Raw genomic sequence first — 26,109 nt, forward strand, 5'->3', positions numbered from 1 at the left:
ACAAATATTGCCAGAGATTTATTTTACTTTTTAATTTAAAAATGAGTCAGGACAGAGACCACTGTTTGGCTGCCTTCTAACCAGGGTGTTTTTCTAGCAGTTAAATTGCCGGGAGGGGTGGGCTGGGACTTGGGGACCCCCGCAAGGATGGATCCGGCCAAGGTAGGAAGACAGCCCGCAGACCCCGTAAGCGGAGAGGACAGAACTCAGGAAATGCTGGCCACCATCTTGGGCTGCTGCTGGATTTTTCGGGCATTTATTTTGTTTTATTTTATTTTTCTGAGCGAGCGCATGCATGCTAGGCTGCAGTCTATTAGACGTTTAGGGTCACCCCCCCAGGGCATTTGCAACGACCCCCCTGTGCACAGGAACGCAGCCTCCAGCAGGGCTGTGGGCTCCCTGGGTGTCCCCGAACGCTAAATGGTTCCTGAAATTTACACGTGTTAATGAAAATGAAAGGAGATGTAGACGTTGAGATTCCTTGGCCGCCTTACCGCCCCTGGGTGCCCTCGTGGCGTTCTCGGAAATGCGCCCATTCTCCCGGCTCGGATATAGGGTGACGCCAAGCCCCAGAGTCCCCCCTCCATGCGGTCTCCCACCCCCCCACCCCCGATTGCGTGTGGCCTGCCCGCCCTCCTAGTTGTCCCCCTCTGCAAAGCCACCTCTACCCCACCCCCAAATCCCAAGGGACCCACTCCGGGAGAACAGCCCCCCTGCACCCCTGTTCCCCGGCGGGGAGAAAGGCTGCCTCGGGGTGATTTGCATTTCTATGAAAACCGGGCTTCGGGGGCAACTCCGCGGCGGGACTCTGCCCCTCGACGCTCCCCGGCGCTGCGCGCCCGCGCCCCCTCCCCCTGAGCCCGCCCCCGCCCCCCTCCCATTCTCTGCCTGGCTTTGATCTCCGCTGAACAACAGTAACGTCACAGGGACTACAGGGAAGTTTTGTTGGAAGTTGCAAAGTCCTGGAGCCTCCAGAGGGCTGTCGGCGCAGTAGCAGCGAGCAGCAGCGTCCACGCGCTCCGGCAAGGGGCAGAAGAGCTCGGGGGAGCGCGGGGCGCAGGAGCTAGAGACGAGCGCGGACCGAACCCCCGAGCCACCGCCCGCCCCAGGCAGACCAGCAGAGCCCCAGTCATGGCGCACCAGCTCCTGTGCTGCGAGGTGGAGACCATCCGCCGGGCGTACCCGGATGCCAACCTTCTCAACGACCGGGTGCTGCGGGCCATGCTCAAGGCGGAGGAGACCTGCGCGCCCTCCGTGTCCTACTTCAAGTGTGTGCAAAAGGAAATCGTGCCGTCCATGCGCAAGATCGTGGCCACCTGGATGCTGGAGGTGCGGGGCTTCTCGCGGCTCTCTTAACACTTCCTGCAGCTTGTTACCCAAACTCACGTTCCTTTGCCACTCACCTTCCCTTTCTCCCACCCTAACTTTGAAGTTTTCTGGGGTTGATGTTAGGAATCGTATTTTTTAAAAATATAGATGTTGTGGGTATTTTTTGAACGAGGAGGGGGGTGGGGGCATTAGAAATTCCCTTTTCTGGGGGGAGGGGAGAGGCCGGGGAGGGGTCCCTTTGGGAAAAGCCAGTGCCAGACGCACCCCAACTGGCTCGAGGGTGCGGGCGGGAAATTTGGGTGCCCTTTGTGGCCCCCGCCTGTGCCCCAGCCCCGCTGCGCCGCCTCCGCCGGCCGCCAAGCCACCAGCTCCAGGGGGAGGGGGCATATATTTGATTTTAAAATTAATATCCATGGACACGTATGCAAGGGCCGCTCGTGCCAGTATTATGCGCCATCTTTGTTCTTTTATTGCAAAGCAAAAGTGTTTATTAATAATTGGGGGCAGGGTGGGGGCGGGGAGCGGCTGGCGAGGCGTTGGGGCCGCGGCGAGGGGCCGCGCGGATGCCAGGAACCGGCGGGAGGGGCGCGCGGACCGAGCGCGGGCATTTTGGGGGGGCACCCCTCTCAGGAAGGGGGGCCCTTTGTTCAAGCAGCGAGTCCCGGGGCGCCCTGCATGGCCAGCCAGGGCCGGAGAGCACGCCGGGCTGCAAGGTCGCGTGGCCCCCAAGACACTGGGGGTTGACCCTCATCGGCAGGGGTCTCAGCTCGGGGGACCTGTTTGGAGCGAGCTGGAGGCTCAGATCACATTTAAGGTTTTCAGTGGGCGCCTGGGGTACCCGCAAATATTTTAAAATAATTTCTGAAAGTGCGGCGTGGTGCCCTTGCCAGAGGGAAACGGCGCCCGCGCCCAGAGGGCAGGGGGGGCCCCGAGTTTCAATTCCTGGGGATCTCCCCAGAGCCCGAAACGAGCTCTCGACACCCGGGTCGGGTAAAGGGCCGCCTGACGGTCATTTTCAGGGGTTTTTTATGTACCTAATTATTTTTTAAATATTTTTAAATATTTTTTGAAAAGATGACGTCTGGGGAAATGCGGCGCGGCGGCCTGGGACGCCACCTTTGTGTCTCGCAGGCGCTGCGAGCGCGGCGCCCAGCCCGGTGGCCCCACACCCCTTTTGGTGCGACCCTGATCCAGGCGGGCCCCCGGCACCCACCCGGGCCGGGGTCCCCAGGGCCGGCAGCGCGCGCACACAGCGCACACCGCCCAATCGTGCCCGCTCCCGCCGGGCCAGCCTCCCGGGGACTTTCCCTTTCAGTTTCGGGGTGGGTGGGTATCGGGGACACTCGGGGGAGGGGGACCATCACTGAAAGCGTCTGCCGCTCCCTGCCCGACCCTCCGCGCGCTCCGAGACTCGCGGCCGGGACGCGAGCGGGGGCCCGGGGCGGGGTCCTGGCAGCGTCGGTCACGGCCCCGGTGCCCCGGCAGGTCTGCGAGGAGCAGAAGTGCGAGGAGGAGGTCTTCCCGCTGGCCATGAACTACCTGGACCGCTTCCTGTCGCTGGAGCCCATGAAGAAGAGCCGCCTGCAGCTGCTGGGGGCCACCTGCATGTTCGTGGCCTCCAAGATGAAGGAGACCATCCCCCTGACCGCGGAGAAGTTGTGCATCTACACTGACAACTCCATCCGGCCCGATGAGCTGCTGGTAACACCACTGCCCATCGACATCCCGCTAGCCAGAGGCCCCCGGGGTGCGCGGGGGGCGGAGAGCGGGAAGCCCCACGGTCCGGGCCCCTCCCGGGAGCCGGCGGGCCCCGGGTTGCCCCGAATCGCGGCCGCCCCACCTCGCTTTTAGCTGCGTCTCCCAACGCGTCTGCCGCACCCCTAGCATGGCCGAAAAGTGGACGGCGCGCGCCCTCTAGCGGCGTCGGCGCGCGGCGCGGCCCAGGCCTCGCGTGCGTTCCAGGCACTTGGAGGGCTTTTTTCTCCGCTTGGAAAGATCGGGTCCGCTGTCGGAACGCGGGGCACAACACGCTCTTTTGGCGTGGAATTGCACACTGTCCCCCACCTCCTGGATCCCCACCGTCGCCATCCCCTCTCTCCAGGCCCGGGTCCCACTCGGCCCCCCAGGGGCTCCCTGCCCCGCTCTTCATGCTTCTTCGCCCGTTGGTTTCCACAGCAAATGGAGCTGCTGCTGGTGAACAAGCTCAAGTGGAACCTGGCCGCCACCACCCCGCACGACTTCATCGAGCACTTCCTCTCCAAGATGCCGGTGACCGAGGAGAACAAGCAGGTCATCCGCAAGCACGCGCAGACCTTCGTCGCCCTCTGCGCCACAGGTAGGGCTGCTGGGCTGGGCTGGCTGGCCTGGCCCCCCTGCTGGGCGCCCCTGGAGGGAGCTTCCTGCACTCTGCCTCAGTTTCCCCATCTGAGCAGATGGTCCCGCAGCCCTTCCTGTTCTCAGAAGCGCTCCTCTGCCCCTGTTCTTTTGGGGAGGGTGGAGGGGGGTTGTCCTCCTGGAGCCGCCTGGCCTGTGTCCAGCCACCGTGGCTTCTGCTCCCCACTCCAGGCAGGGGCCGCTCCACCCTGGAAGGGGTTTACGCCGGCCATGAGGCTGGCCTCTCCCCACCCCTCCCTCTCTAGCCCTTCCCTGTGTCCTCCAGGAGCCTGAGCTTTGGGGCCCCCTCCTGGCCTCTCCCTGCTGGGCCACCTGCCAGGGGCGCCTCCAGGGGTGGGGAGCCCTGGCCTACAGTGCCTGCACCACGTGCTCTGGGCGGCCAGCTCGGCCCTCCTGCGGGGGCGGCGGCCACCAGAGGAGCCTGGCTGCCTGAGGCCCTGCTTGGGGTGCCTCAGCTGAGCCTTGGGAGGGGCTCCGGAGCAGCCCGCTGCTGTGGTTGGGGGCGGGGCGGGGCGGGGGCGGGGCGCGGGAGAGGCCTCTCCCTGGCGCCTCCCCCACTCCAGCCCAGCCCCTGGCAGCAGCCAGCCTTTCAAAGCCCAGAGCAGAACCCCACCCCCACACACACACACACACACACATACACACATCCCACCCCCGTGGCCTCCAGCTTCCCCGGGCCCTGCTCCTGACCTCTGTGACCCCTTTCTTGCCTCCCCAGAGGCCCATGCCCCGATCCCGCACAACTCTGTGTGGCCCGCCTCTGTCCCTGGTCAAGCCTCGGTTGTCCCATCTGTGTGGGGCTTACCCCCAGCAACCTGAGGACCACCCTTCATCGGACGGGAAGCTGGCCTCTGGTGTCCGTCACCCCCTGGGGGGGGGGCAGAGCCCCCGTGTGGCATCCCAGCACGCCCCCCCCCCATGCCTGCACTCTAGGGGCTGGCGTTTCCGGGGTAGGCAAGAGTTGGGGCGGTTCTTACTGGCCTCTGCAGCCTCCTCCAAGTCCTTCCAAGTGAGGCGTGGGGGGGACAGATGCAGAAGCCAAGGACATTGTTGGCTTGGATGGATCCGAGGGGTGGGGGCGTTCCAGCGCCGGCCCTCGGGTGGGGGCGGGGAGCCTGGCGCGGGCCATCCCCTCTGGCTGGGGCGCCTCTGAGGGGAGAGGCCACCAGAGACTTTCAGACAGCCTTTTATGGGGTTGAAAGTGGTTCGAAGAAACAGCGGTTTCCTGGAGATCAGACAGCGACTGGTTCTTGCACGCCTTCCCCGCTGGATGGCTGGGGCAGCCTGGAGCTGCCCGTTGCCCGAGACCCCAGGGAAGCGGGCTGTGAGGGAGGCAGGCCCGGCGCATGCGCTGCGTCCTGGCTCTGGTCCAGCTCCCAAGCTGCTGCGGTCACTGCGTGAGCACGGGGCCCAGCAGGCGCCCTGACCGCGTGCTCAGATACCTCCGCCCACCCGGGGAGACCCAGCTTTTTGCTCACATTAACTCCTCGAGGGCCCCCCACCTCGGACCTTTGGCCACAGAGGGGAGCAGCAGCCCTCACCCAACCCCTCAGACAATGCTCGGGGTCCCAGTCCTGATCCTGCCCGCGCAGTTTGGAGATAAGGGGTTGCAACCGTGCCCTCAGCACCAACAGACCTCTCTCGAGTTGAGAGAGACGTAACTGACGCTCAGACACACGGTCACGTGACGTGGGGGCGTGAGCACGCATCCCGTTGAATGGCTCCAGGAGGTGGGCTCCGCTCACCCTGCGCCCGGAGCTCGGAATTCCTGCGCCTGCGCATGCGTCACCCGCGCGGCACTGGGTGTTGCTGTTCCTTAAAGAGTTGTGTCCACCGGCACCTTTCCTTGTGCTGTGGTGGCCTTCGAAGGTGCCACACTCAGCGCTGGCCCCAGGCTGCAGGCCCCCAGCTCCCCCAAGAATGTGCTGGAATCAGGGGCCCCTCCCGAATAATTCCTCATCCGGTGCAACAAAAAGGCTGGTGCCGCTTAAGCGTCCTTGCTGTCTTTCCTTTCCATAGTAGACCCCGCGGCCCTTCATGAGCTGGGGAGGGGGGTGCCGCCCGCCCTCACCAGATGGAGGGTCTCCCTGCAGTTCCAGGAGGGAGCATGCTAGCCCCAATGACGATGTGCCCGCTGCACCCCACTCAGGGTTCTGGCTGCCCGGGGCTGGTCCCCCGCCGGGAAGCCTGTAGCCTTTGGGGGGGAACGTGTGTGCCCCTCAAGGGCTTGTGGGGTGTCTCTAGAGGACTACTTACAGCTTCCAGCCCTTGTGCCAGTGCAGGGACCTAGAGACAACCCCTCCTGGTCCCCTCGGGGTTTGCCAGCACCCACTCAGGTGCATAAACTCCAACACACCCAGCCGGCTCCCCCGTGGGGGCTGGGGGCGGGGTATCCCCTCCTGCACTGAGTGCATCCAGAGCCCAGGACCCGCCCTTGCACACCCGGGTGGGAACCAGAGGTGAGCCACAGGGTGCCCCCACTCACAGGCCCCTCGCCTCTCCCTCTGCCACAGACGTGAAGTTCATTTCCAACCCACCCTCCATGGTGGCTGCTGGGAGCGTGGTGTCTGCGGTGCAAGGCCTGCACCTGGGAAGCTGCGGCAGCTTCCTGTCCTATCACCGCCTCACTCGATTCCTCTCCAAAGTGATCAGGTGTGACCCGGTAAGTGGCCCTGCCCCACTCCTGTGCAGGCTGTGGGGGGGCGGTGCCTGGTCCCTGGCACCGGACACCCCAGTGCCTGGGGTGCTGACGGGGGGTGCTTTGGCTTGTGCCAGGGCCCTTGAAGACGACAGGATTGGGGTCACATGGGGGATGGGCAGGTGCCTGAGTTTAGGGGCACCGGACCCATCACAGGCCAGCAGTGTGCCAGTGTCACCCACCCCTCCTGGGGGCTTCTGGGAGGAGGGGGCACCTCCGGGAAGAGGCCCCGAGGCAGGTCCTGCCAGTGTCCCGTGTCCCAGTGGCTAGCAAGAGATGCTTCAAGGGGCTCCTGCGAGGTCTGGGCAGTGACCACGGGCACTGTGTGAGGCACCCTTGTTTCCAGCGGCCCCCTGCACGAGGCTGCCGCCGTCAGAGCCCAAGTCGCCCGTGTCTTCCTAAAGCCGTTGCTTTGCCCCCACGTGGGTGCTTTCCTCAGAGAATTACCGTGACTCCCAGAGCTCACGGCATTTCCCAAGTGACACCAGTGTCAGCTGCCTACCCCTGGGGACGCACGACCACCTTGCCCCCAGCCCAGGTCTGGCTTGGGGCGCCTTCTGGGGGCCCCACCCTGGAGCACTCTGGAGAGTCATCAGGCCTGGAGTGGGACCGAGGCAGTGTCGGGTGCCTGGTGCCTGGGCCTCAGTTTCCTCATCTGTCAAATGGGGTGCCCCTCCCCTGCCTGCCCGTTGGCAGTAGTGAATGTTCAAGGCAGTGGGGAAGCCCACCTACTTTTTTTGGCCGAGGGGAGACCCTGGGGACCGCCTGGGCTGTGCAGCCCGGCCCACTTCTTCTGCAAGGCAAACCCATGGCTGGGCCGTGGCTACACCCCTGTCCTGTGAGAGAGGCAGGATCCTAGAGTAGAAGCTCGAGTGTGGCGGCGTCCTGGGAGCCAGCCTCTGCTCGGACCCTGGGAGCCGTGAGGTCGCCTGGCCGTGAGCGGCACCTCCAAGCTGCTGGGACACTTGTCACTGTGAGACCAGGAGCGGCCTCTGGGCCCCGAGATTCCCCACCCCCCTCAAAAACGCGAGTGGTGGCCGCCAGTGGCAGCCCGCTGTGGGCGGGCACCACCAAGGCCCGTGCACTGTCCAGGCTGCGGGCTGCTGAGTGAGATAAAGGGTCCCGGACCCTCGGGGCCACCCAGCATTCATCGTCAGTCATGCACGGCCTAACGCTCCGGACGGCCATCCATCACAGAGGCTGGGTTCACCGCGAGGCTGACATGGCAGAGGTTAGATCCAAAAAAGCAGGGTGCGGAGGGCCTCCCAGCCCTGGATCAGATGGCTGGATTCGCCGAGGACAACAGTGGGGCCGGAGATCAGGGCCCAGCAGAGGAATTCCAGCGAGAGGCCGGAGGGGGGACGCAGAGACAGGCGCGGGGAGGGGGAGGAGGCGCAGGGTGATGGGCTCATCTGTGCTCCCAGAAAGTGGCCAGCAGCCCCGTGGTGTCTGGTCCTGAGTGGGGCCACCCTGCGTGCTTGGTGTGTGGGACAGCTGGTGGGCGGCCTGGGCCTGGGCCCGGTCCATCCTGGGTGTGGGGCCGTGGGGTGGGGGCCTCCTTCTGAGTGAGCACCACGCCCCCTCTCCCCGCCCCCAGGACTGCCTCCGGGCCTGCCAGGAGCAGATTGAGGCGCTGCTGGAGGCCAGCCTGCGCCAGGCCCAGCAGCAGAGCCTGGACCCCAAGGCTGCCGAGGAGGAGGAGGAGGAAGAGGAGGTGGACCTGGCCTGCACGCCCACCGACGTGCGCGACGTGGACATTTGAGGGTGCTCAAGGCGAGGGGGAGCAGCCCCGGGTGCCGCCCTGACGGGCCGTGGCCGGAAGGGGGGGCTTCCTTCTTCTCCTGTTGGTTTTTTTTCTTTTGCTCTTTCTCCCTTCCGTCTCTGACTTAAGTGAAAGGCAAAAAAAAAAAGTACCCCAAAACTGCCTTTAAAAAAAAACACAAAAAAATAGTATTTGCATAACCCTGCGCAGGGGGAGGGGGGCGGGGGGAGGGGGTGCTACCCAAGCAGAGGACCACGCACCCACAGTCAGCCGGCTTTCGCCTTGAGAGTGCGTGCGTCTGCTGCATGCGGGTGGGCGTTGACACGAGGAGGGTCCGCAGGGGGGCTTAGATCTCATTCTCTGTGTGTTTAAAGCATAAAAGCGTTCTTAAAGGCTAGAAGAATTCAACAAAGCATTTTTAAAGTAGAAGAGCGTGTTTAGCTAGAAAAGCGTACTCTTGTGCTTTTCCTAAGGAGCACAGCTTTAAGGCGGCTGTAGGCATCTTGTATCTCGCTTGCTCATGCATGTAGTCACTTTATAAGTCACTTGTGTGTTTATTTTATTCGTAGGTAGGCGTGTACCCTTCCCCGTGTCCACGCAGATGGACCCCGTCGGGGAGCCTTAGTGTAGCTGAGCGGCCAGGGTGCTAGCCCTTCCCCCTGCCCGTGGACCGACCGCCAGCGTGGGCGGCGGGCGCCGGCCGGCGGGGCACGCCTCGCGCGCGCTTTTAGAGAGAGAAGCCTGCGGTAGTGACGTCATAGCGTCTTAGGTTTGTAATCCTCCTGGTTTTGTAGCTGTCGGTCTAGGAGACGCTGGGTTTCCCGCCACCACGCCTGCAAGCAAGCCCGCCCACGCCCGGGCGAGCCACGGCTTTTCCGTTTCCGCTCCACTCTGTAGAAACGTTCCACGTACAGCACTTTCGGGCCGGTAGTTCGAGGGAGGGTCTCTTGTTCACGTCGTGTGTGGAGGGGGGCAGTTTCTTCATGGGATGGTTCGGGGGGCGCATGCGCGGGAAGGAAGGCAGGCGGGCGAGCGGGCGGGAGCGCGCACAGGGGGCGCGCGGGAGGCGAGGGTCCCGTCCGGGAGGAGGAAGTGTGCGTTCCCACGTTGCCAGGGTGACGGCGGTCTGTTTCTCGGTCGAGAAGTTGAAGGTTTAGGAATCCTTTGGTGCCAACCGGTGTTTGAAAGTTAGGGGCCTTAAAAGGTTCACCTAGAGAACGCGTAGCTTAAGGGTTAGGGACGTTGTTGAACACTAAAATATATAATTTATAGTGAAGGCTAAAAAGACTATTTATTGCAGAGGATGTTCGTAAGGCCAGTATGATGTATAAGGTAATGCAATCTCCCCTTGGTTTAAACTCACGCCGGCTGCCTTTCCCGGGGCGGGGTTAGTAGTGCTTAGAACAGGTAGGTTCTTCCGTAGGAGGGGGTGAGCCCCAGGAAAAAAAAACAAAACACAAACGCGGTGATTCGGCCTGTTTGGTGTTGCCCAGAGTGCTCCAAATCGGAGGCGTCGAGAGTTCCTGGAAACTCAGGGCGCTCGAACCAAGCTCTTTTCCGGCGCATTCTTTCCCCGCTCCCTCCTTTAAAAAAAACACATTAGCGACCAGTAGGCAGTTGGCACATCTTGGCTGTGTCCCTTGGACCATCACTGAGTAGTAGGGCGTGTTGGCGGGAGGAGGCGAGAAGGCGTGGAGGCGGGCGCTGGGAGAGGTTGTGAGGGAGGGGGAGGGGAGGGGAGGGAGGCGGGCGGGGGCCCCATTTCCCATTTTTCTCATGCATTCGCTGCTACCGATGACTTCCCCACGCGGATCGGGAACAGACTCACCAGGCTTCTCTGTCTCGCACATTGTTTTGCTGCTATTGGAGGATCAGTTTTTTTGGTTTTTTTCTTCTTTCTTGTTTTACAATGTCATGTATGGCCATGTAGTTCTAATTTTCTCATAGAAAAAAAACTGTATTACGGATGCCTCTTCTTTTTTTTTTGGTAGATTTTTTTTTTATGTGATCAATTTTGACTTAATGTGATTACTGCTCTATTCCAAAAAGGTTGCCATCCAGGATACCTCATGCTTCTTCATGCAGCCGTGGCTGGGCCGGCGGCCAGGCTCGGGCCGGCCCACGGCCGCCTGCTTTGGCAAACAGACGCGCGGACGAACCCCCCCATGGGCCTGGTGGGGGCCGGTGCGGCCTCGGGGGGGTGGGCAGCCGCCCAGCATCTCCGAGGGGCAGCCTGTGTCCACGCCCTCTCTCTGCGCCTGTTAGGCTGGACTCTCCCTCCGACCTGGCATTGACCATCCCGGTAGTTTTTACAGCCGTATTGTTCTTTGCGTATAGCTATGAAAGTTGCATTATTATTATTATTATTGTTATTATTATTGTAACAAGTATGTCTTAACGTGCCGCTGTGGTGCTGTGCCCTGGGACCTTGGTCACCAGCTTCCGGAGTTGTGGGGTGTGCTGTGCTGTGTACCCCTGTCCTGTCTGTCCTGCCCACGGTGCTGTGTGCCCCATCACCTGGCACGCTGCCAAACCCAAAGGATGTGCCCCCGCGGGGGCCCTGCCCGGCGGGGCGCCGGCGTGCTCGGGGCCCGCCCTGCCCGCGGGGCCCCCCGCTTCTGCTTTACCTCAACCAGTCTGGCTGCAGCCTCTGGGTCCGAACCGAACCGGGTCCTGCAGGGCCGGTCTGTCCCGGCGCAGGGCGAACACCCCGCGCTCAGAGGCCAGCGCGTCTGGGAGGGGCTCTGGTGGGCGGGCACTCGGGCCTGGGTGTGTTCTGGGTCGCACGCCACGGCGTTCCCCAGCTCGGACATGTAACCAGCACGTTTCCAGCGGAAAACAAGACAAACGTGAAAAGTCTAGAAATAAAATTGGTAAAACCCTGGTGTGGTCGCTGCCTGTCTCTGGGGGTGGGCAGGGTGCCAGGGGCGGGCGGCCTGGGCTGGTGGGGGGGGGGGGCAGGCGGGGTGTCCGGGTGGTGCTGTCCTCTGCACTCTGGGGTGTCCAGCTGCATCCTTCGCCTCTACCCACCAGAGGACGGGGCGTCCCCGGTGGTCCAACAGTGGCAGGATGCCCCCGGTGCAGGGCGGGTGCACTCGGGCCCCCAGAAGAGCCTGGGGAAACGAATGCCTGTGGACACCCAAGAGCAGCTCCTGGCCCGGCCACTGGAGGTCGGAACCGTCTCCCAGCCCACGTGTCACCCGCCGCCCCAGGCTGTTTGCAGAGGACTGTCCGCCCCCAGTAGCCGCCTACTGGTGGCTCTCGGTGAACCAGAGTCCCCGGACCCTGAGCACGCCGGGAGCACAGTCCCTGTCCAGGCTGCACTGGGGTGGGCCTTCACTCGTGACCCAGGAGGCCTGGTGGGCAGGCAGCGCACCGGGCAGGTGCCACCAGGCCTGGGCCCAGCACCCCAGGGCCTGGCAGGCCCTTCGCCCCTGCCCCCGGGGCTGTCGGAGTCCAGCAAGTGCTCAGGAGCCACTCCAGCCCAGGTTCCCTGTCATGTCATGGACGTCACTACTTGTCGACTCCCTGCAGCCCCCGTAAAGCACTGACTGTGGGCCCACCCTGCCCCGGGGGGGGGGCACTTCTCCCCTGGGGGCTCCCGTGGGGACCCCACGAGGCTGCCACGGGCACCGGAGCTTCAGGGGAAGGTGCGGTGTGGAGGGGCTGCAACTGCTGCCCAGTTCACGCTGTGGGGGGCTGGGGGTGCTGCCTGGGAGCCTGCACGCCACTCTCAGAGGGTCCCCTGTGGCAGGGGGCCGAGGGGCAGTCGGATCCAGGGAAGGCGCCCCCAAGGCCGAGCCCAGGCCCCTGCCATGGCGGTGGCTCAGCCCCGGGAAGAGCGAGGCGTGCTGGCGTGGAGGACCCGGGAGCGCCTGTGGTCTCGGCACACCACTCCGAGACCACCGGGAGCCGTCCTGGGGGGGGGGGGGGGGGCGGGCAGCGAGCTGTGCTCCAGGCACAGGGCGGCCGTGTGGCGGTCCAGGTTGCCAGCGCTTGGTGGCGCTTAACGCTTTCCAGATGCGAGATGTGTGGCTGCCGGCGCCGGCGGAGGGGAGAGGCCTGTGCAGGGCACGCCCTTGTGCCGGAGCGAGCGAGGGGGGCTGGGGGGGGCCAGACCCAAGGAGCCACAGGCCCCGTCACACACACGGGTCTGGGCCCAGCGAGGAGGGTCCCGAGTGCCCCAGCGCCCATCTCCTGGGCAGCCCCCCAGCAGGGGGTGGAGTGGGGAGAAGCAGCTGGAAGGCCCTTGTCCGTGACACCTCAGGCCCTGGGCCCTCAAGCCTCCCCCAGCCCCTCTGGCTCCTGCACTGAGGACCCATAAAAAGGGGGTGTGGGCCTCGTGCCCATGGCAGGGGCAGAAACTGGCCCAGAGTTGCCCTCACCTACACCCTCGGGCCCCCCAGCCCGGCTCCCGGCCTCAGCGGCCCCCCTCTGCCGAACCCCCCTGGGGCTTCAGGCTCCGTCCAAGGCCCTGGGACCTGGCCCGTGCTACCCCCTCACCCCCCACCTCCGCCCCCCTCTCTCCCCACCCGAATCTCCCCATGGCCCCTAAGCCGGAAGTGCCTGCTCACAGGACTACAGGACACAGGATTTAGCCTCGTGCCCCTGCTGCGCCCCCTCCGGACTCCTGCAGGCCTCCCCCACCCCCAGTGCCCAGGCCCCGCCACCCAGGCCGTGTGCCCTTGGACCAGGCATCTCGCTGGTGCTCGCCGCCCCACCTCCAGCCGGCAAAGCCGTGGGCCCTGGGGAATGGGAGCCACTTTGTGCATTACCGAGATAGGGGTGGCCCTGCCTGACCCAGCGGGTGGGGGGCAGACTGGGTCTGGCGAGGGGGTGGGGGCAGAAGACTCCTCAGGGGCCCAGGCAGACCCAGAGAGGCCCCAGGACCCAGCTGAGGCGCGATAAGAACAGACAGTTCCACGCCTGGGCCTCGGAGGGGAGAGGCGGGGTCCCAGGCCTCTGGGGGCCCCGGCTGCAGTGTCAGCCGCCTCCACAACCCCAGACCCCTCGGAGCCGCCCCCCACCCCCAACCAGAGCCTGCTGGAAGCCTGGGAGCCTGCTGCCGGGCTCTGCGTTTGGTGGGGGCAGCGGTCACAGCACGAGGCCAGGCCGACCCCAGCAGCACCCCGCGCGCTGGGCGGCCCCGGGCGCTCAGGGCTCTGTCATCCCAGGAATGCCTTTGATCAGGGTTTATGGAGGGAAGGCGAGCGGGGCCTCTAATCCGTTCCCACAGCCCCAGCACGGCGGCGCCCCCCGCCTGGAGCCGCACCGGGGCCCTGCAGACAATAGCCGGCCACATCCGGGGGCGCAGCCCCCGCCCTCCCAAGGAGGAAGGGGAAGAGAACCCTCACCCTCCGCCAGCTGCCGGCCTCAGCGGGCCTCGAGCCCCTCATGGACGGCAGTGGCCACGCGCCCGGACCTTGGGCTCGGGAAGCCGGGACAGGCCTCCCCACCGCAGGTTCCGAGAGCAGGGCGGTCTCGGCCCCACGTGCCCCCGACCCTGGACCCCAGGCCGGCCCGCCACATCTGGGCCCTGCCCCTGCCCCAGCCCCACTGCCGGAGGGAGGGGTACAGGCCGAGGTCCCCCGAGCACGGACTGGGTGTACCCGCGTCCAAGGCTCCGAGTCAGCGGCCTCGTGCAGAGCCAGCAGAGACCCCAGAAGGCAGCCCCCCCCCCCCCGGGGGCTGCTGGGCCTGGAGGTCACGGCATCTTCCTGGGGCCTGCCCGCCGCCCAGAGGGGCCGGGACCAGGGCCGGAGGCAGACCCCCGGAGGAAGCCCCAGCCTCATGGGTGCACGTGGCCGTCTGTCTCTCCCGTGTGTCTGTCCTCACCAGGCGCTCTCTCTCTCCACGCGCCTCCCTCTAACGAACGGGCAGCCTCCCCGGGTGCAGCGCCCGCCTTGCCCCCGCACGGCCCGTCTGCTGCCCGGACTCCTCCGGCCAAGGCCCCGTCTCCAAATCAGGGCCCTGCGGGAGGGTCCCCCCGAGGGGCCAGGGCTTCAGCATTTTCAGCCCACAGCAGGCGGGTCTGGGCGTCCGCCCCAGGGGGCAGGTTTAAGGGGGCACCTGCTGTTTCAAACCCCGTGATGAAAGGGTGCCCGCCGTTCGCATGGGGTCTGCAGCCCAGTGAACGTGGACGGGGACTCAGGGTCCCCAGAAAGTGTGTCGCGCCCCCGAGTGGAGTTCCCGCGAGGGCGGAAGGAGGACCCCCTTCAGAAGGCCCCTCCCCAGAGGGAGCCGCAGCCCTGGTGCCCAGGGCCCGGCCGGCCTCGTCCGGGCACCAGGGAGACGTGGGCACCTTGCACGGGCCTCCCTGTCTGCAGAGGAGCTTAATCCGCTGCAAAGGAAGAGCTGCACAAACAAGGAGCCGCTCCCCTCCTTCAGGAAGTCGGCTGCAAAGCCCCAGCTGAGCGAGTCCCCTGGGCCCGGACACGCCCCAGCGTCTCCAGGGCCTGGACCCTCCGCTGTAGGACTCTCATGCCCAGTGACCCTTGAACAGAGTCCCCCCTTTTCTCTGGCCCGTCACTCCGGCAGAGCTGAAGGCCCCACACTGGCTCTGGACTACCCCCGGGGCCCCCCCCCCGCCTCGTGCGCCCCTCGGTCAGTGGCTCATGGTTGTGCCGCGGCCTCTCCTGCATGGACGGCCAGCCTTGTCCTCTTCCATAAGCCCACCCACTGTCTTGGCCTCAGGCCACCTGGACGGGACCCTGGTCACAGGGCCGGCCGCACACGACCGGAGGAGAAGCGGGGCTCCCTTCTGGCAGCAGTGGTTTCGGGGAACTGCGAGCACCCCAAGGTACTCGGGCAGGCCCGAGGGCAGCCGCTCGCTGCCACCACCGGGTGTCCCTCAGCTGGGTGCCATGTCGCCATCTGGGAAGCCGGGGCACAGCCGCCTCCCAGGGGTGCTGGACAACTCAGGGGCCGGGGACGATGCGGTGGCCGCCCGGGGAGACTCTGACCCCTCCCTCAAACCTCTTCGTTCTTTCTCAGCACCAGGTGGAGGGACACGGAGGGTCAGGGGTCGAGGGGCGGGGGTCGAGGGGCGGGGGTCGGGGACAGGGAAACACGAAGGAAGGAATGGGAGCTGCTCCCTGGGGGCAGGCGCTTCCCTCCACCGCCAGGGCGCCCCAGCGAGCAGCTCCACCGGCCACTGGCTCCCCGCCTCCCCCCACCCCCATGCCCGCTGCCGCTGCTGCGGAAAAACAACATGGAGTGGCTTCAGCTTCCGAGGGAAACGGCCTTCTCCTAGCCCCAGTCCCAAGTGCAGGCGGCAAGACGGGCGGGGGTGGGGGCCTGCGCCGGGAGGGACTGTCCCCGGGCTCCCTGGCCCCCAGCCCGCCTGACCCCCAGCCCTTCAGAACGTGGCTGCATGGGAGACGGGGTCTTTAGAGAGTCGAGGCAAAGGCAGGCCCACCTGTAGGAGTGGGCTCTGACCCCATAGGGCTGGTCCTTAAAAAGCGATCAGACCCAGTGCATGCCCACGGGCGACCGACCGTGTGGGGATAGGGACGGGACAGCCGTCCGCACACCCAGGGGAGAGGCCTTGGGGGGGAGCTGGCCCTGCGGACCCCTGGGCCTCATCAGCCCCCGGGGGATGGGGCCGGTGTGGTGTTTGTGACGGCTGCCCGCCCCAGCAGACTAATAAAACAGCAGGAAGGATGCTGGGAGTTCACAGCAGGAAGGAGCGGGCAGGCCAGAGCCCGGGACAGCTCCGGCCCCCCCACGGGGAAGGGACAACACCCGCCCCAGGGGGCTCCTGAACTCCGGCCACTCTGGATAGCGTGCGAGAGCTCGGGGGGGGGGGGTGTAGGATGGGACCGGGCAGGATGGGGGGGCACGCAGGACGCCACGCCTGCCGACGACAGAAGCCCGCCTGGGCGGCCTCGGAGCCCTAGCCCGCCACCGCTGGCCAGGCCCAGCCCGCACGCCAGGCGTCCTGGCTCTGGGGCACCCTGGGGTGGCTACATCTGGAGCCGGGCTGCAAGTTGCCTCAGTCATTCCGGGTGTCACATCCCCAAGGGACAACTTCCCCAAGAGACACCCTCCGTGGGAGCCCCCGGAAGACTTCCTCTGCCACCTCGCTGGCCAGAGGGGCGGGCGGGCAGGCGGGCGTACCCCCGGCCTGGGACGGAGTGCGCGGGGCGGGAAGATGGCTCTGCCCGTGTGGGAATCGGGGTGCGTCTGGGGCGGCCAAGGACTCCTGGAAACTGGGTCCAGACCCCCAAGAGGGAGCTGGGCAGGCAGAGGTCAAGTCCAGCGTCCGGAGACCCTGAAGATCTCCGGGGCAGCCCAGCGCCCAGTGGCGGGGAACGGGAGAGGGCGTGGCTGCCCACACCCCCTGGACCCCCGCTCCGGGAGAGGCTGAGGTTGGGGGTGGGCCGCAAGGAGCGGCGTGCAGGCGGGAGGGGTCAGTAGCCACCGCAGACAGGTGGCTGCACCGGGCCGGGCCAGGTCGGGTCGGCGGGAACTGGCCCCTGCCTGGACGCAGCGGGCCACCCTCCCCCAGCAGTGGCTCCTGCGTGTGCCGGCGACGCTCGCGGACAGGAAGCCGCCTGCCCTCCTGTCCTCAGACCCCGAGGCCGCGGAGGAAGGCGGTGGCTGGACGTCACCGTTACAAACGGCCCCAGACTGAGTTTTGCTTTAAAATAGGCTCTTTATTGTTCCTCCAGTTACAAAACACATTACAAAACCAGGTAACAGGAGACACACACCCACCGGGGAAAGCGCGGACCCCCAACTCCCGCCCCCGGGGCAGCCCTGGTGGTCTGCGTCCCAGGACCAGCGGGCGGGCAGTGCCAGGCCGGGCACCTGGGCCTGCGGGTGAGGACGCACCCCAAACCCCAAGTGCCGCAGGACAGGGACCGGGCCTCATCTGCTGTCTCGGCACCCGGCAGGGACGACGATGCCGTGCAGCCCCACAGGGACTCCCCGCTGGGGCCTCCGGGACCGCGGAGCCGTGGCCTGCGTCCCATAGCACGGCTCACCGAGACGGTGGGGGCGACGGTGGACAAGAGCCGACCCACAGTCCCCCCCTCTATTCCCCGCACTCCCTGCCACGGACACTGGCGCCCCCCACCACAGGACAGGAGGCCGGGGCACGGAGGGCCAGGGAAGGGCAGGGCCGTGGGCGTGTGTGGAGCCCAGAGAAACTCCCAGAGCCGCTCCGCTCAGGGAGGACAGGCCTGGCAACCAGCTGCGCGTGCCCGCGGCCCCGCCCTGCACGCTGACACCTCCCAGTGCGGCGACACGGGCACCCACGGGGGAGAGGGGACAACTGCACGCCCAGTCTTCAGCTGTGCACCCCTTGGCCACCTTCTATGCGGCACAGCCGCGCCCACGGGGCGGGGGGCACAGCTGGCTCTCGGGGCTGCTGGCCGCTCCTCCCGGCCAGTGCCCACGGGCCTCAGCCCCCTCGCCGGAGAAACAAGGACACCCAACCTCTCAGGCCTCGGGGGCCGCGGGGGCAGTGAGTACAGCAGGGGAGATGCGCCAGGCAGCACTGGCGCACCTCGAGGGTAGGGAGGTGTCGCCGCCCTCGCCACTCACTTCTCCCCGTCCCCTCACCGCAAGGCCACCCCCCACTCCAGTTTCCACACAGCCGTCCCTCTGAGCGCAGGGTCCAGCTCAGGGGGTCCACCCTGGGCCGACCCCAGGCGAGTGGCAGCCAGTGGACTCTGGGCCAGACACGCGTGCCCGCCGGCGCCCTGCCCGGGCCGCGCCCAGACCCCGGGGCGGAGGGCGCCACAGAGCCCAGGCCCGTCGTGCGGCGCCCGGGCGAGGCCGCCGGCGCGGGAGGGAGCCCCGGCCCTGGCAGGGCACCGGGACCCTCCCCCAGAACAAGGGACACCCCATCACGGCTGTCCTTTAATCGTGGTTTCAGACGCTCCACACACGGGCGTCCGCTCCTGCGAGTTTCCCCTCTGCCCCCCGTCACGCTCAGAAAGAAAGGCCGGGACGCTCCGCACCGACCCTGAAGTCTGGCTGGACATTCAGCAGCGAGCACAGCTGGGGACACGAAAGACAGAAGACGGTCTTTGTAGAACCCTGCGGGTTTGGGCCGACACACGAGCGCGCCAGCATCTCTGGGCGCGGCTCCCTCTGCGCTGCCGCCCCTCGTGGCAGCCCTGGCCCCCCCCACCCCCTCACTGCAGCGGCCCGCCCAGGCGCCCTGGCCGCTCCCCGCCCGCGCAGGCCCGGCCCGCGCCACCCCAGCCGAAGGCAACACGCAGCGGACAAACCTGCTTAAACTTCCCTCTGATCCTGTCCAAGTCTTCGTGAAGTCTGGCGTAAGTGGGGTCGTGGTAAGGGAACTTCTCGATCATCCCGATCAGTGACTCCAAGACCCTCATCTTCCTGCTGCAGGAACACACGGCGTCAGGCCAGTGCCCGGCGGCGCCCGGCAGGCGCGGCTCCCGCGGCAGCGGCGACGGCGCTCGCTCACTCACTCGCTCGCTCACAGGCAGGGGGCGTGCTCCGGGCCGAGCTCGGCAGCCGAGGGACTCGTTTCCTCAGGGCACCACGTGTGTGTCTACCCAGCGACACTCTCACCCACAGCCGCGCCTCGGGTGTGAGCCCAGAGGGCAGACCTGCCCCCGCCCTGGTTGGGAGCCGGGAGAAAGGCCCCCCACCAAGCACACCAGCCGCTGCCCCCCAGGTCACGGACTCGGACACGGACAGAACAGGACAGGACAGTGTGTGGGGCACGGTCCGGCTGCTCCGGACGCGGGGGCTTCCCAGGCCCTGGACCACGTCTCCCAGAGCTCGGTGGCAGGAGCGCTGGGGTCCGCAGCGGCCCGGCCCACCTCCTCAGGAAGAGGGGGTTCTGCCGGGCGGCTCCGCAGGAGCAGCGGCCCCGGGTGTGACCGTCGCCCGGCGCCCTCAGGGGAACAGTGGGGCCAACAGGGGCCTCCGCAGGTGTCGAGACCACAGGAGACCCACGGCAAGCCCAGAGCCCAGATCGAGTGGGCGCTGGGGCAGTGCAGGCCCCCGCTCCCGCTGCACCCCACAGGCCAAGCATCTGGGTGGCGGGGGGGGGGGGGGGGGGGACGCAAAAACAGCCACGTGTGTGCACATCTGGGTGATGTGCCATCCGGGGTCCTGATGGGCCCCGCCGGGTCACCTGAGCGCAGGGCTGCGCTAGCATCTGGTGGACGGGAATTCCAAAGAGCGTCCTTGACACCAGTCCACCGCCTCTCAGAGCGGCCAGGACTCCCCGTGCACCAGCGCCATCTGCGGGCGTGAGATACGCGAGTGAGGGGGTCTACGGGGCGAACCGCTCGGGCGGACGGGAGGGCCACCTCTCTGAGCAAGTGTGGACACTGACAGGTCAGAGCAAGCTGACCGAGGCAACCAGGCCCTCGGTTCCCGGGGAGGTGGCAGGCAGGGGCCGACCCGTGGGCGGTGGCTGTGTTCTGACTCGACATGCAAACCACCACCCACTTCCCACTCTGCACGGGGCAGCGTCTTCCCCTTGGCCAGCGCAGCTCCCCAAACACACCCAAGCAGGCGCAGCGCACGCGGACAGGGCGTGAACCGCTCTCGGCTGGCGGGACAAAACCAGGGCTGCCCGAGCCCCGGCACTTGGCCCAGACGGAGCGTCTGTCCACATGAGGCCTCCCAGGCCGCTCACAGGCCGAGAAGCATCCCCACGTCTACCTCAAGGCCACAGCCTCGGGTGCGGGGCACCAGCCTTCGGTCTGAGATGCCGCTGCCCGTGGCACCCCTGGTGTGCCAGCTGGTTTTCTCGAGTGAGGGTGTGACAGCAGGAGGTTCTCAGCGCCCGACTCAAGCGCAGAGCAGCGGCAGACCCTCCGCTTCCCGCCACTTTTCCAATGCCGCACTGGCCTGCCGCTGCCATCGCCGCCACCACCGGCTCTCACTCCCAGACAAAGCTCCCGGCTGCGCCTCCAAGGCACTGCTGGTGGGCGGGGGCAGCGCCTGCCGGCGCTCCGACACACAGGCCAGGCTCGGGAGCCCTGCCCCGGGCCGGGGTTGGAGCCGCTGGGTGTGGGACCCAGGGCCGCACGCCTCCGTGGTCAGCAGGCCTGGCGCCGGGGAGATACCCGGGGGACTCATCCCTGCGCGGGGCGGAGTGGGGGGCCGCGCTCGGCTCGGACTGCCACGCAGTGGACTTGCCAGTCACGGGTCCAACCAGACCACCGGCCGCCCTGCACACCCGTGGAGACCGCGGAGGGCAACACCCCCAAGGACGCAGGAGCCAGGTCGGTTTCCAGCTACTCAGGCGGACGGAGGGCCAGTGACCTGGACAGGCCTGAGGGCGAAACTCAGGCCACCTCAAACAAGACGACGAGTCACACGGACGGGACTGCCACCCTTCTGCTCCCCACCCGGCACCCACGGTCCTCACACCCTGCCCAGGCCAGGCAAGGCCGCCACGCAGCAGGAGGATGCAGAGCGTCCTGGGCCTCGGTTCCACGGGCGGCCAGAGCCCGGGCCTTTTACTGCCGGGCTCCCTTCCTGCCTCAGAACAAAGACAGACACGGCAGGGTCACGGGGCTTCCGTGGGCACGCCCAGCTGGGAACAGCCTAAGACAGCCCACGGGCACTCAGAGCTCCTGCACGTGTCAGGCACGTGTTAACTCCGTGGATCTCACGACCAGACCCAGGCGGCCGTGTCCAAGGGCTGGTGAGGCGAGGTCCTCGCTCCCCAGCCCCCGTCACGCCGAGGCCCCGCCCTGCTTCTCCGACACTGCCCACCTTGACATTCCCGTGTTGAAAGGGGCCCCAAAGGCTGCCCGCTGCTCTGGCGCCGCGGGAGAGGCTGGGCACTCGGACCCCCGAGGAAACACCAGTGCTCGCCAGCCACCGCGCGCCTGCCCAGGCCACTGTACTTATGGTGGTCCCCCGTCAGCCACAGGGGTGCGTTCAGAGACCCCCAGCGGGTACCTGAAACCACGGCTGGTATCAAACCCCACACGCGCTGTTTTCTGCTATCAGCACGCTTTGCGGCTTCTCCTCGGCGCGTCCAAACGGCCAGCATGACTGGTCTCGCGCCTGGAGGCCGTGACTAAGCAGAAGAAGGTGAGCGAACACAGGCCCTGGGCCGGACGCCTGGGCGGTCGCTCGGGGCCCAGGAGGCTACTCAGCGGTGAGGGGCAGGGAGCAGCCACAGCGTGCATCCGCTGGACACGGGCACGGCCCATGTCCTGGGCAGGACGGTGAGAGATTCCATCACGCTGAGCCGCCCCCGGCATGCACAACTTAAAACGCACAAACTGTTCATTTCCGGAATTCTACCATCGAACACTCTGAGACTACAATTGCCTGGAACTGCAGCTAAGGGGGAACTGCCTTGCTCTTTCCTGTTAATTTCACAAAACCTGCAAGCGCGGCCCACGCGTGCTCCCCAGGTCACAGATGAGGGGACCGGGACGGTGACCACGCGAGGCCACGCATGGAGGAAGGAGGAAGGCCCCAGCATTACCTGTCTTTCTCCACGGCCGCATGGCTGTGCAGGAGGCATCTCCAGGCGAGGGCGAAGCCCTGGTAGCACCCGACCTGCGAAGCCACAAGACACGCGAGAGCGAAATTAAGAAGCAACCACCTGCACTTGACCCGCTCACCACGTTCTCCACAAGGGGCAGGGGGGCGGCGCAGGGCACGGGGGGCTTCCCGCGCTGCTGCTCCACCAGCTCGTGCTGAGCATTGGGCGGCGGGACAGGAGGCCTGGGCACCGGCGGGCAGCCAGCCTCCAGGCCGGTCTGCCCACGGCCCTGAGGCGACCGGCATGCCCGAGGGGGCAGGGGGGGCATGGAGGGAGGGGCAGCGCACCGCGCCTGTGGCTGGACCTGATGGTCAGCATCGCCTCTGCCTTGCGGTCTCGGACCACTCCCTCCAGGGTTGTGGGGACACTGCAGCAGCCCCACAGGCGGGTCCACCGGCGAGAACGCTGGCTGGGTGGTTCGCCTCACAAGCGGCTCCTCCGGCCCCAGTCGGGCCCGGCTAACCCGACAACCAGTCCGAGCCATGACCGCCCAGCTCAGCAGCTCTGGACCCTGCTCCCTGGCCCTCAGAACCGGGTGAGAGCCCATGTCTGCTGACTCCAGCCCACATGTGGTGCGGTGGGGACTCTCTCTGCAGCGACAGACCCCGGACAGTCTCGGCTGCCTGGTCGGTGTGCGCAGGAGCCAGCTGTCTGGGAGCAGCGGCCAGTGCAGGACAAAGGGCGGGAGAGAGGGGAAGTCACGGACCTTCGCCCTCCGTGAGAACAGAGTGTCTTCACGTGACACAGAGCACCATCCTCTGGGTGAGGACCCAGCTGGCCAGACACAGAGGCAGCGCCACGGCGCGCTAATGGACGGCGGTGCCTGAGGACTGGCCGCTCTTCTCGGCCCCCAGCCGCACGCCCAGCGCACGATCTCCACCAGCAACGCAACACATGCCATCAGCCCTGCGCTGAGACTCCTCCTCCATCAGGGCCCCGCCTGGCCTGCTGGCGCCGCACGGGGCCTGGAGGGCTGGCTCAACCCCAGTCTTCCTCCGACCGTCGGAGGGAGTTACACAGTGCGCCTGGAGAGGACTCCCTGCGAAACGGGGCTCCCACTCACCTCAGACCCGACTTTAGCTCCATACAGCGTGCCGTGCCGCTTTCCTTCGATGATGCCCAAACTGCTGCCCTCTTCGTAGCCTTCCTGATACCCTTCCCCGCGAAACCTGCGCCGGAGGAGAAGCGAGCTTGATCAAGAAGCAGGACAAAGAGTATTCTCCCTGGAAAAACTTTCCTCTCCCCGGTTACCCAGACCCAGCAAAACAAGGCCCAGAATAGTAGAAAAATTACAGAATTTTTTTTAACTTTTTTGTTTCATGTTATTGTTATCGGTTGATTTTAGAAAGAGAGAAGGAGGGGAGGGACATTGATTTGTTCCACTCATCCATGCATTCAGTGGCTGCCTCCTCTACGTGCCCTGACCGGGGATCGAACCCACAACCACGGGGTAGCGGGACGACGCTCTAGCCCATGGAGCTCCCCAGCCAGGGCAACAAGGACAGAATTTAAGTCAGAAAATGTAGCTCCCGACCCCTGCTGCAGCCCCAAGTCTGCCCTCGGGCCAGTCTCTCTGCCCCTCGACGCCCAACACGCCTCTGGCACAGAGGAGCGCGGGCTCACTGGCCAGTCCCCAACCTCGTGGGACACTGGAAACGTGCAGGGAAGAGTCAAAGACACACATCCAAGAGCCTCACCCTGGCACTCGGTAGGTCTGGAGTACCAGCCAGGGATCTACTTCCTGAAACCTCCCAGGTGACTCCACCCTGCAGCCCAGGCCCTGTGAGTCCGCAAGAGACGCTGCTCAGCCCATTGCTCCGGAGAACTCTGCCACAGACACACAGAGCTTCCCGTCACGTCCAAATAGACTGGCAGGGAAAAATGCCATCGGATCACCGCGAAGGGCACCGTGACTGTGGTGCGTGCAGCACAGTATGGGCTCTGACTTGGAGGGCTCCGGAGTAGAAACGGCACCATCTTAACGGGCAGCCAACAAAGGGGAAAGGAGTTGGCTGGAGTCCCTGGCACGGCAGGCTCCGCAGGTCCTGCCTGTGGGTTGTGTGACCCTGGACAGGGGCCCTGCCTCATTTGCAAGGCGGGGTGAATAATAGGAGCTACTAGAATAGATAAAGGGGAGGCAACCCTCCAGTCCGTGTCGCATTCACAATAAGCTCTAAATAAATGTCAGCGACTGGCTGACATCTCTTGCTGTCTTAGAGAGGCACAAAGCAATTCACCACCCCCCCGTCGCCGCCCCAGGCGCTCCCCAGGGGCTCAGGAGGGAAAGGGGTGTCGTCTGACACATTCATCAGCACGTCCGTGAATGCTGCCGTATGTCCCGCCACGGAGGAACAAGGAAAAGGGGCAGTGCCCAGATGGCAAAGGTCTGTCCCGGCCGGCGTCCCTAGGGGAAGGCAGTCCTCAGCCGGAGCAGATGCTGGGGGCAGCCGCGGACGGCGGAGGCGGGTCTGCGGGAGCAGCTGGGCACGTGGCGCCCGCCCCAGCGGCCGAGGGGTGACAAGGGATCCATAACGTCTCGGCCCCACCCGTGACCGCCGCCCTCAGAGCCACAGCGCGCTCCTCCAAGGCCCACGCCCACGAGACGCCAGGCCCCAGCGGCCACCGCAGCCCCAGCAGCTAAGAGCGGACCTGACAGGGCGAGGACCCACCTGTCATCCGCCATCACGATGGCATCAAACGGGTCCTCACTCCCGGCCATGGCGGCGGCCCGGCCCGACTCTGCTCGCGAGCTGCGCCAGCGGGCGCTGCGGCCACCGCGGTCAACACCGCGCGTGACCCAAACACAGACTCACCGCTTCCGAGGAAGTGAAGCCCGCTTCCGGGGACGGCTGCGCGGAGCAGGCTGGGTAAGGACGGCGCGCGGCAGGGTCCATGAAGCACCGGCGCGCAGCCAGGACCTGCGCGCAGCCAGGACCTGCGCGCTGGGACGGCGCTGGGCGGGGTTGGGAAGGCACGAAGCCCCGCCCACGGGCCCTGCAGCCCCGCCCACGGGCCCTGCAGCCCCTCCCTTCGCCCCCGCAGCCTTCTCGCTTCGCCCCTGCAGTAGGCCTGCGGGTCCCAGCTGAGAGCATCCACGTGGCCTCAAAAGTGGGCGTGTGGCCCGTGTTTTCGGGTTACAGAGTCCAGCGGGTGGAACTCAAGTGCCTTAAGTGGCTCGGGAAGAAACTGGGATAGCGAGGGTCGGGACCAGCAGGCTCGGCCCCGGGGATTTTGAGATGAAAACTTCCAGCAAGGGCAGTTCCCAGGTGGCGACAGGACCCTGTCCAACGTGCTCTCAGTCCCCGACCCACAGCCGGGGACCCAACGCTTTCCAGACTTCAAACCCCAGACTAAAATGCCACCAAGTCCACGTTGCCAGTAACCCAGGGTCCGCAGGCCTTGGTTCAGGAGGCGCAAGGCCGCCGAGGTGTCAGGGTAGCAGCCGGGCAGTCCTAACACTGGCTGGGAACGGCTCTAATAAATGTTGCGCTTGCCCTTGAAATGTTATTTGAAAACTGGAAATAGAAGTTGTTGTGTTCTTTTTCTGCCCCTAGCTGTTGTTGTTTTTTTTTTTTCCCCAAGCAAAAGCACAGTAACTCATAATTCATGCAGAGTCCAGAATCCAACCGCCCTGGAGGGCTTGGGAGAAAGAGCAGCCTGCGCCCCCACTCCCGCTGGAGGTACCTCCCGTCCCCACTTTTTAAAACATCATTTACGAGTTTCACTTCAACCAATCGTCCTTTTCCGTGAGAAACACTTTCCAGACACGATTTTTGAAACGGCGTTTCCAACTGTCAGCGGCCATGGAACGCGGGCCTGAGTACCGGAGTCGTTCTCTTTCTCCACAAAGACAGACAGACACTGGTGTGCCTTCACCACGCGCCCACGGAACGTTCCCTACACGGCCTGACGCATGCAATAAAACGGGAACAGGGGCGAGATGTCCGAGACTCAGAAAGAAGACACCAAATCCCAAATCCCATCTAGAAATCCCAAAGTAAGCCTTTAAGACACTCTCAGAATTGGTGGTGGAGTTCAGCATAATAAAAAAAAAAAAGCACTAGTTTTCTGTGGTTCCAACACTACTAATTCTTGGCGGCAGGGCGGGAAGGGCGGGGAATCCGCTTTACGACGGTCACAATCAATTGCTCAGAAATAAGATGTGAGCCGGATCCGCATGAAGAAAACTACGGACGGGACGTTCCCTGACCCTGGGTAGGAGCGAATGCAACCGGAATTCCACGTGCTCTGGGGGCAGGGCGTCATAATTCTAAATTTCATCTGAGTGAATAAACTGATCATAGTAACTAAGGTGTTTCTGAAAAGGCATGACATGGAAAACTTGTCCTACCCGGTACGAACGTGTAAAGTTTCGATTGGAATACTGTAGCGTGTTCGTTCCAGGAGAGGCAGATCACT

The 26,109-nt window shown here is 65.4% G+C and overlaps 2 protein-coding genes across 2 annotated transcripts; one reads left to right on the plus strand and one right to left on the minus strand.

Annotated features, from left to right (window-relative positions):
* The first annotated feature begins 913 nt into the window (after positions 1-913).
* On the plus strand, positions 914-8,327 carry CCND1 (cyclin D1). The gene is made up of 5 exons (XM_028517437.2): positions 914-1,329; positions 2,815-3,030; positions 3,505-3,664; positions 6,237-6,385; positions 8,019-8,327. The coding sequence occupies exons 1-5, from the start codon at positions 1,132-1,134 to the stop codon at positions 8,181-8,183; spliced, it is 888 nt and encodes a 295-aa protein (XP_028373238.1). The 5' UTR covers positions 914-1,131; the 3' UTR covers positions 8,184-8,327.
* A 9,710-nt stretch (positions 8,328-18,037) lies between these two features.
* On the minus strand, positions 18,038-24,532 carry LTO1 (LTO1 maturation factor of ABCE1). The gene is made up of 5 exons (XM_028514268.2): positions 24,360-24,532; positions 22,754-22,859; positions 21,631-21,704; positions 18,425-18,542; positions 18,038-18,191 (listed from the first exon to the last, which is right to left on the minus strand). Exons 1-5 carry the CDS (start codon positions 24,407-24,409, stop codon positions 18,123-18,125), a joined length of 417 nt encoding a protein of 138 aa, XP_028370069.1. The 5' UTR covers positions 24,410-24,532; the 3' UTR covers positions 18,038-18,122.
* Between the last annotated feature and the right edge of the window lie 1,577 nt (positions 24,533-26,109).

Source organism: Phyllostomus discolor, chromosome 6 (assembly GCF_004126475.2).
Source record: "Phyllostomus discolor isolate MPI-MPIP mPhyDis1 chromosome 6, mPhyDis1.pri.v3, whole genome shotgun sequence".
Classification (NCBI taxonomy): Eukaryota; Metazoa; Chordata; class Mammalia; order Chiroptera; family Phyllostomidae; genus Phyllostomus; species Phyllostomus discolor.

Coding starts and splice junctions, on each gene's coding strand:
- CCND1 (XM_028517437.2), top strand. CDS start 1,132: ATGGCGCACCAGCTCCTGTGCTGCGAGGTGGAGACCATCCGCCGGGCG. Junction 1,330..2,814: donor TGGCCACCTGGATGCTGGAG/GTGCGGGGCTTC, acceptor GTGCCCCGGCAG/GTCTGCGAGGAGCAGAAGTG. Junction 6,386..8,018: donor AAGTGATCAGGTGTGACCCG/GTAAGTGGCCCT, acceptor CCCCGCCCCCAG/GACTGCCTCCGGGCCTGCCA.
- LTO1 (XM_028514268.2), bottom strand. CDS start 24,409: ATGGCCGGGAGTGAGGACCCGTTTGATGCCATCGTGATGGCGGATGAC. Junction 21,705..22,753: donor GAGCTAAAGTCGGGTCTGAG/GTGAGTGGGAGC, acceptor GTGGCTTCGCAG/GTCGGGTGCTACCAGGGCTT. Junction 18,543..21,630: donor GCGGCCGTGGAGAAAGACAG/GTAATGCTGGGG, acceptor GTGTTCCTGCAG/CAGGAAGATGAGGGTCTTGG.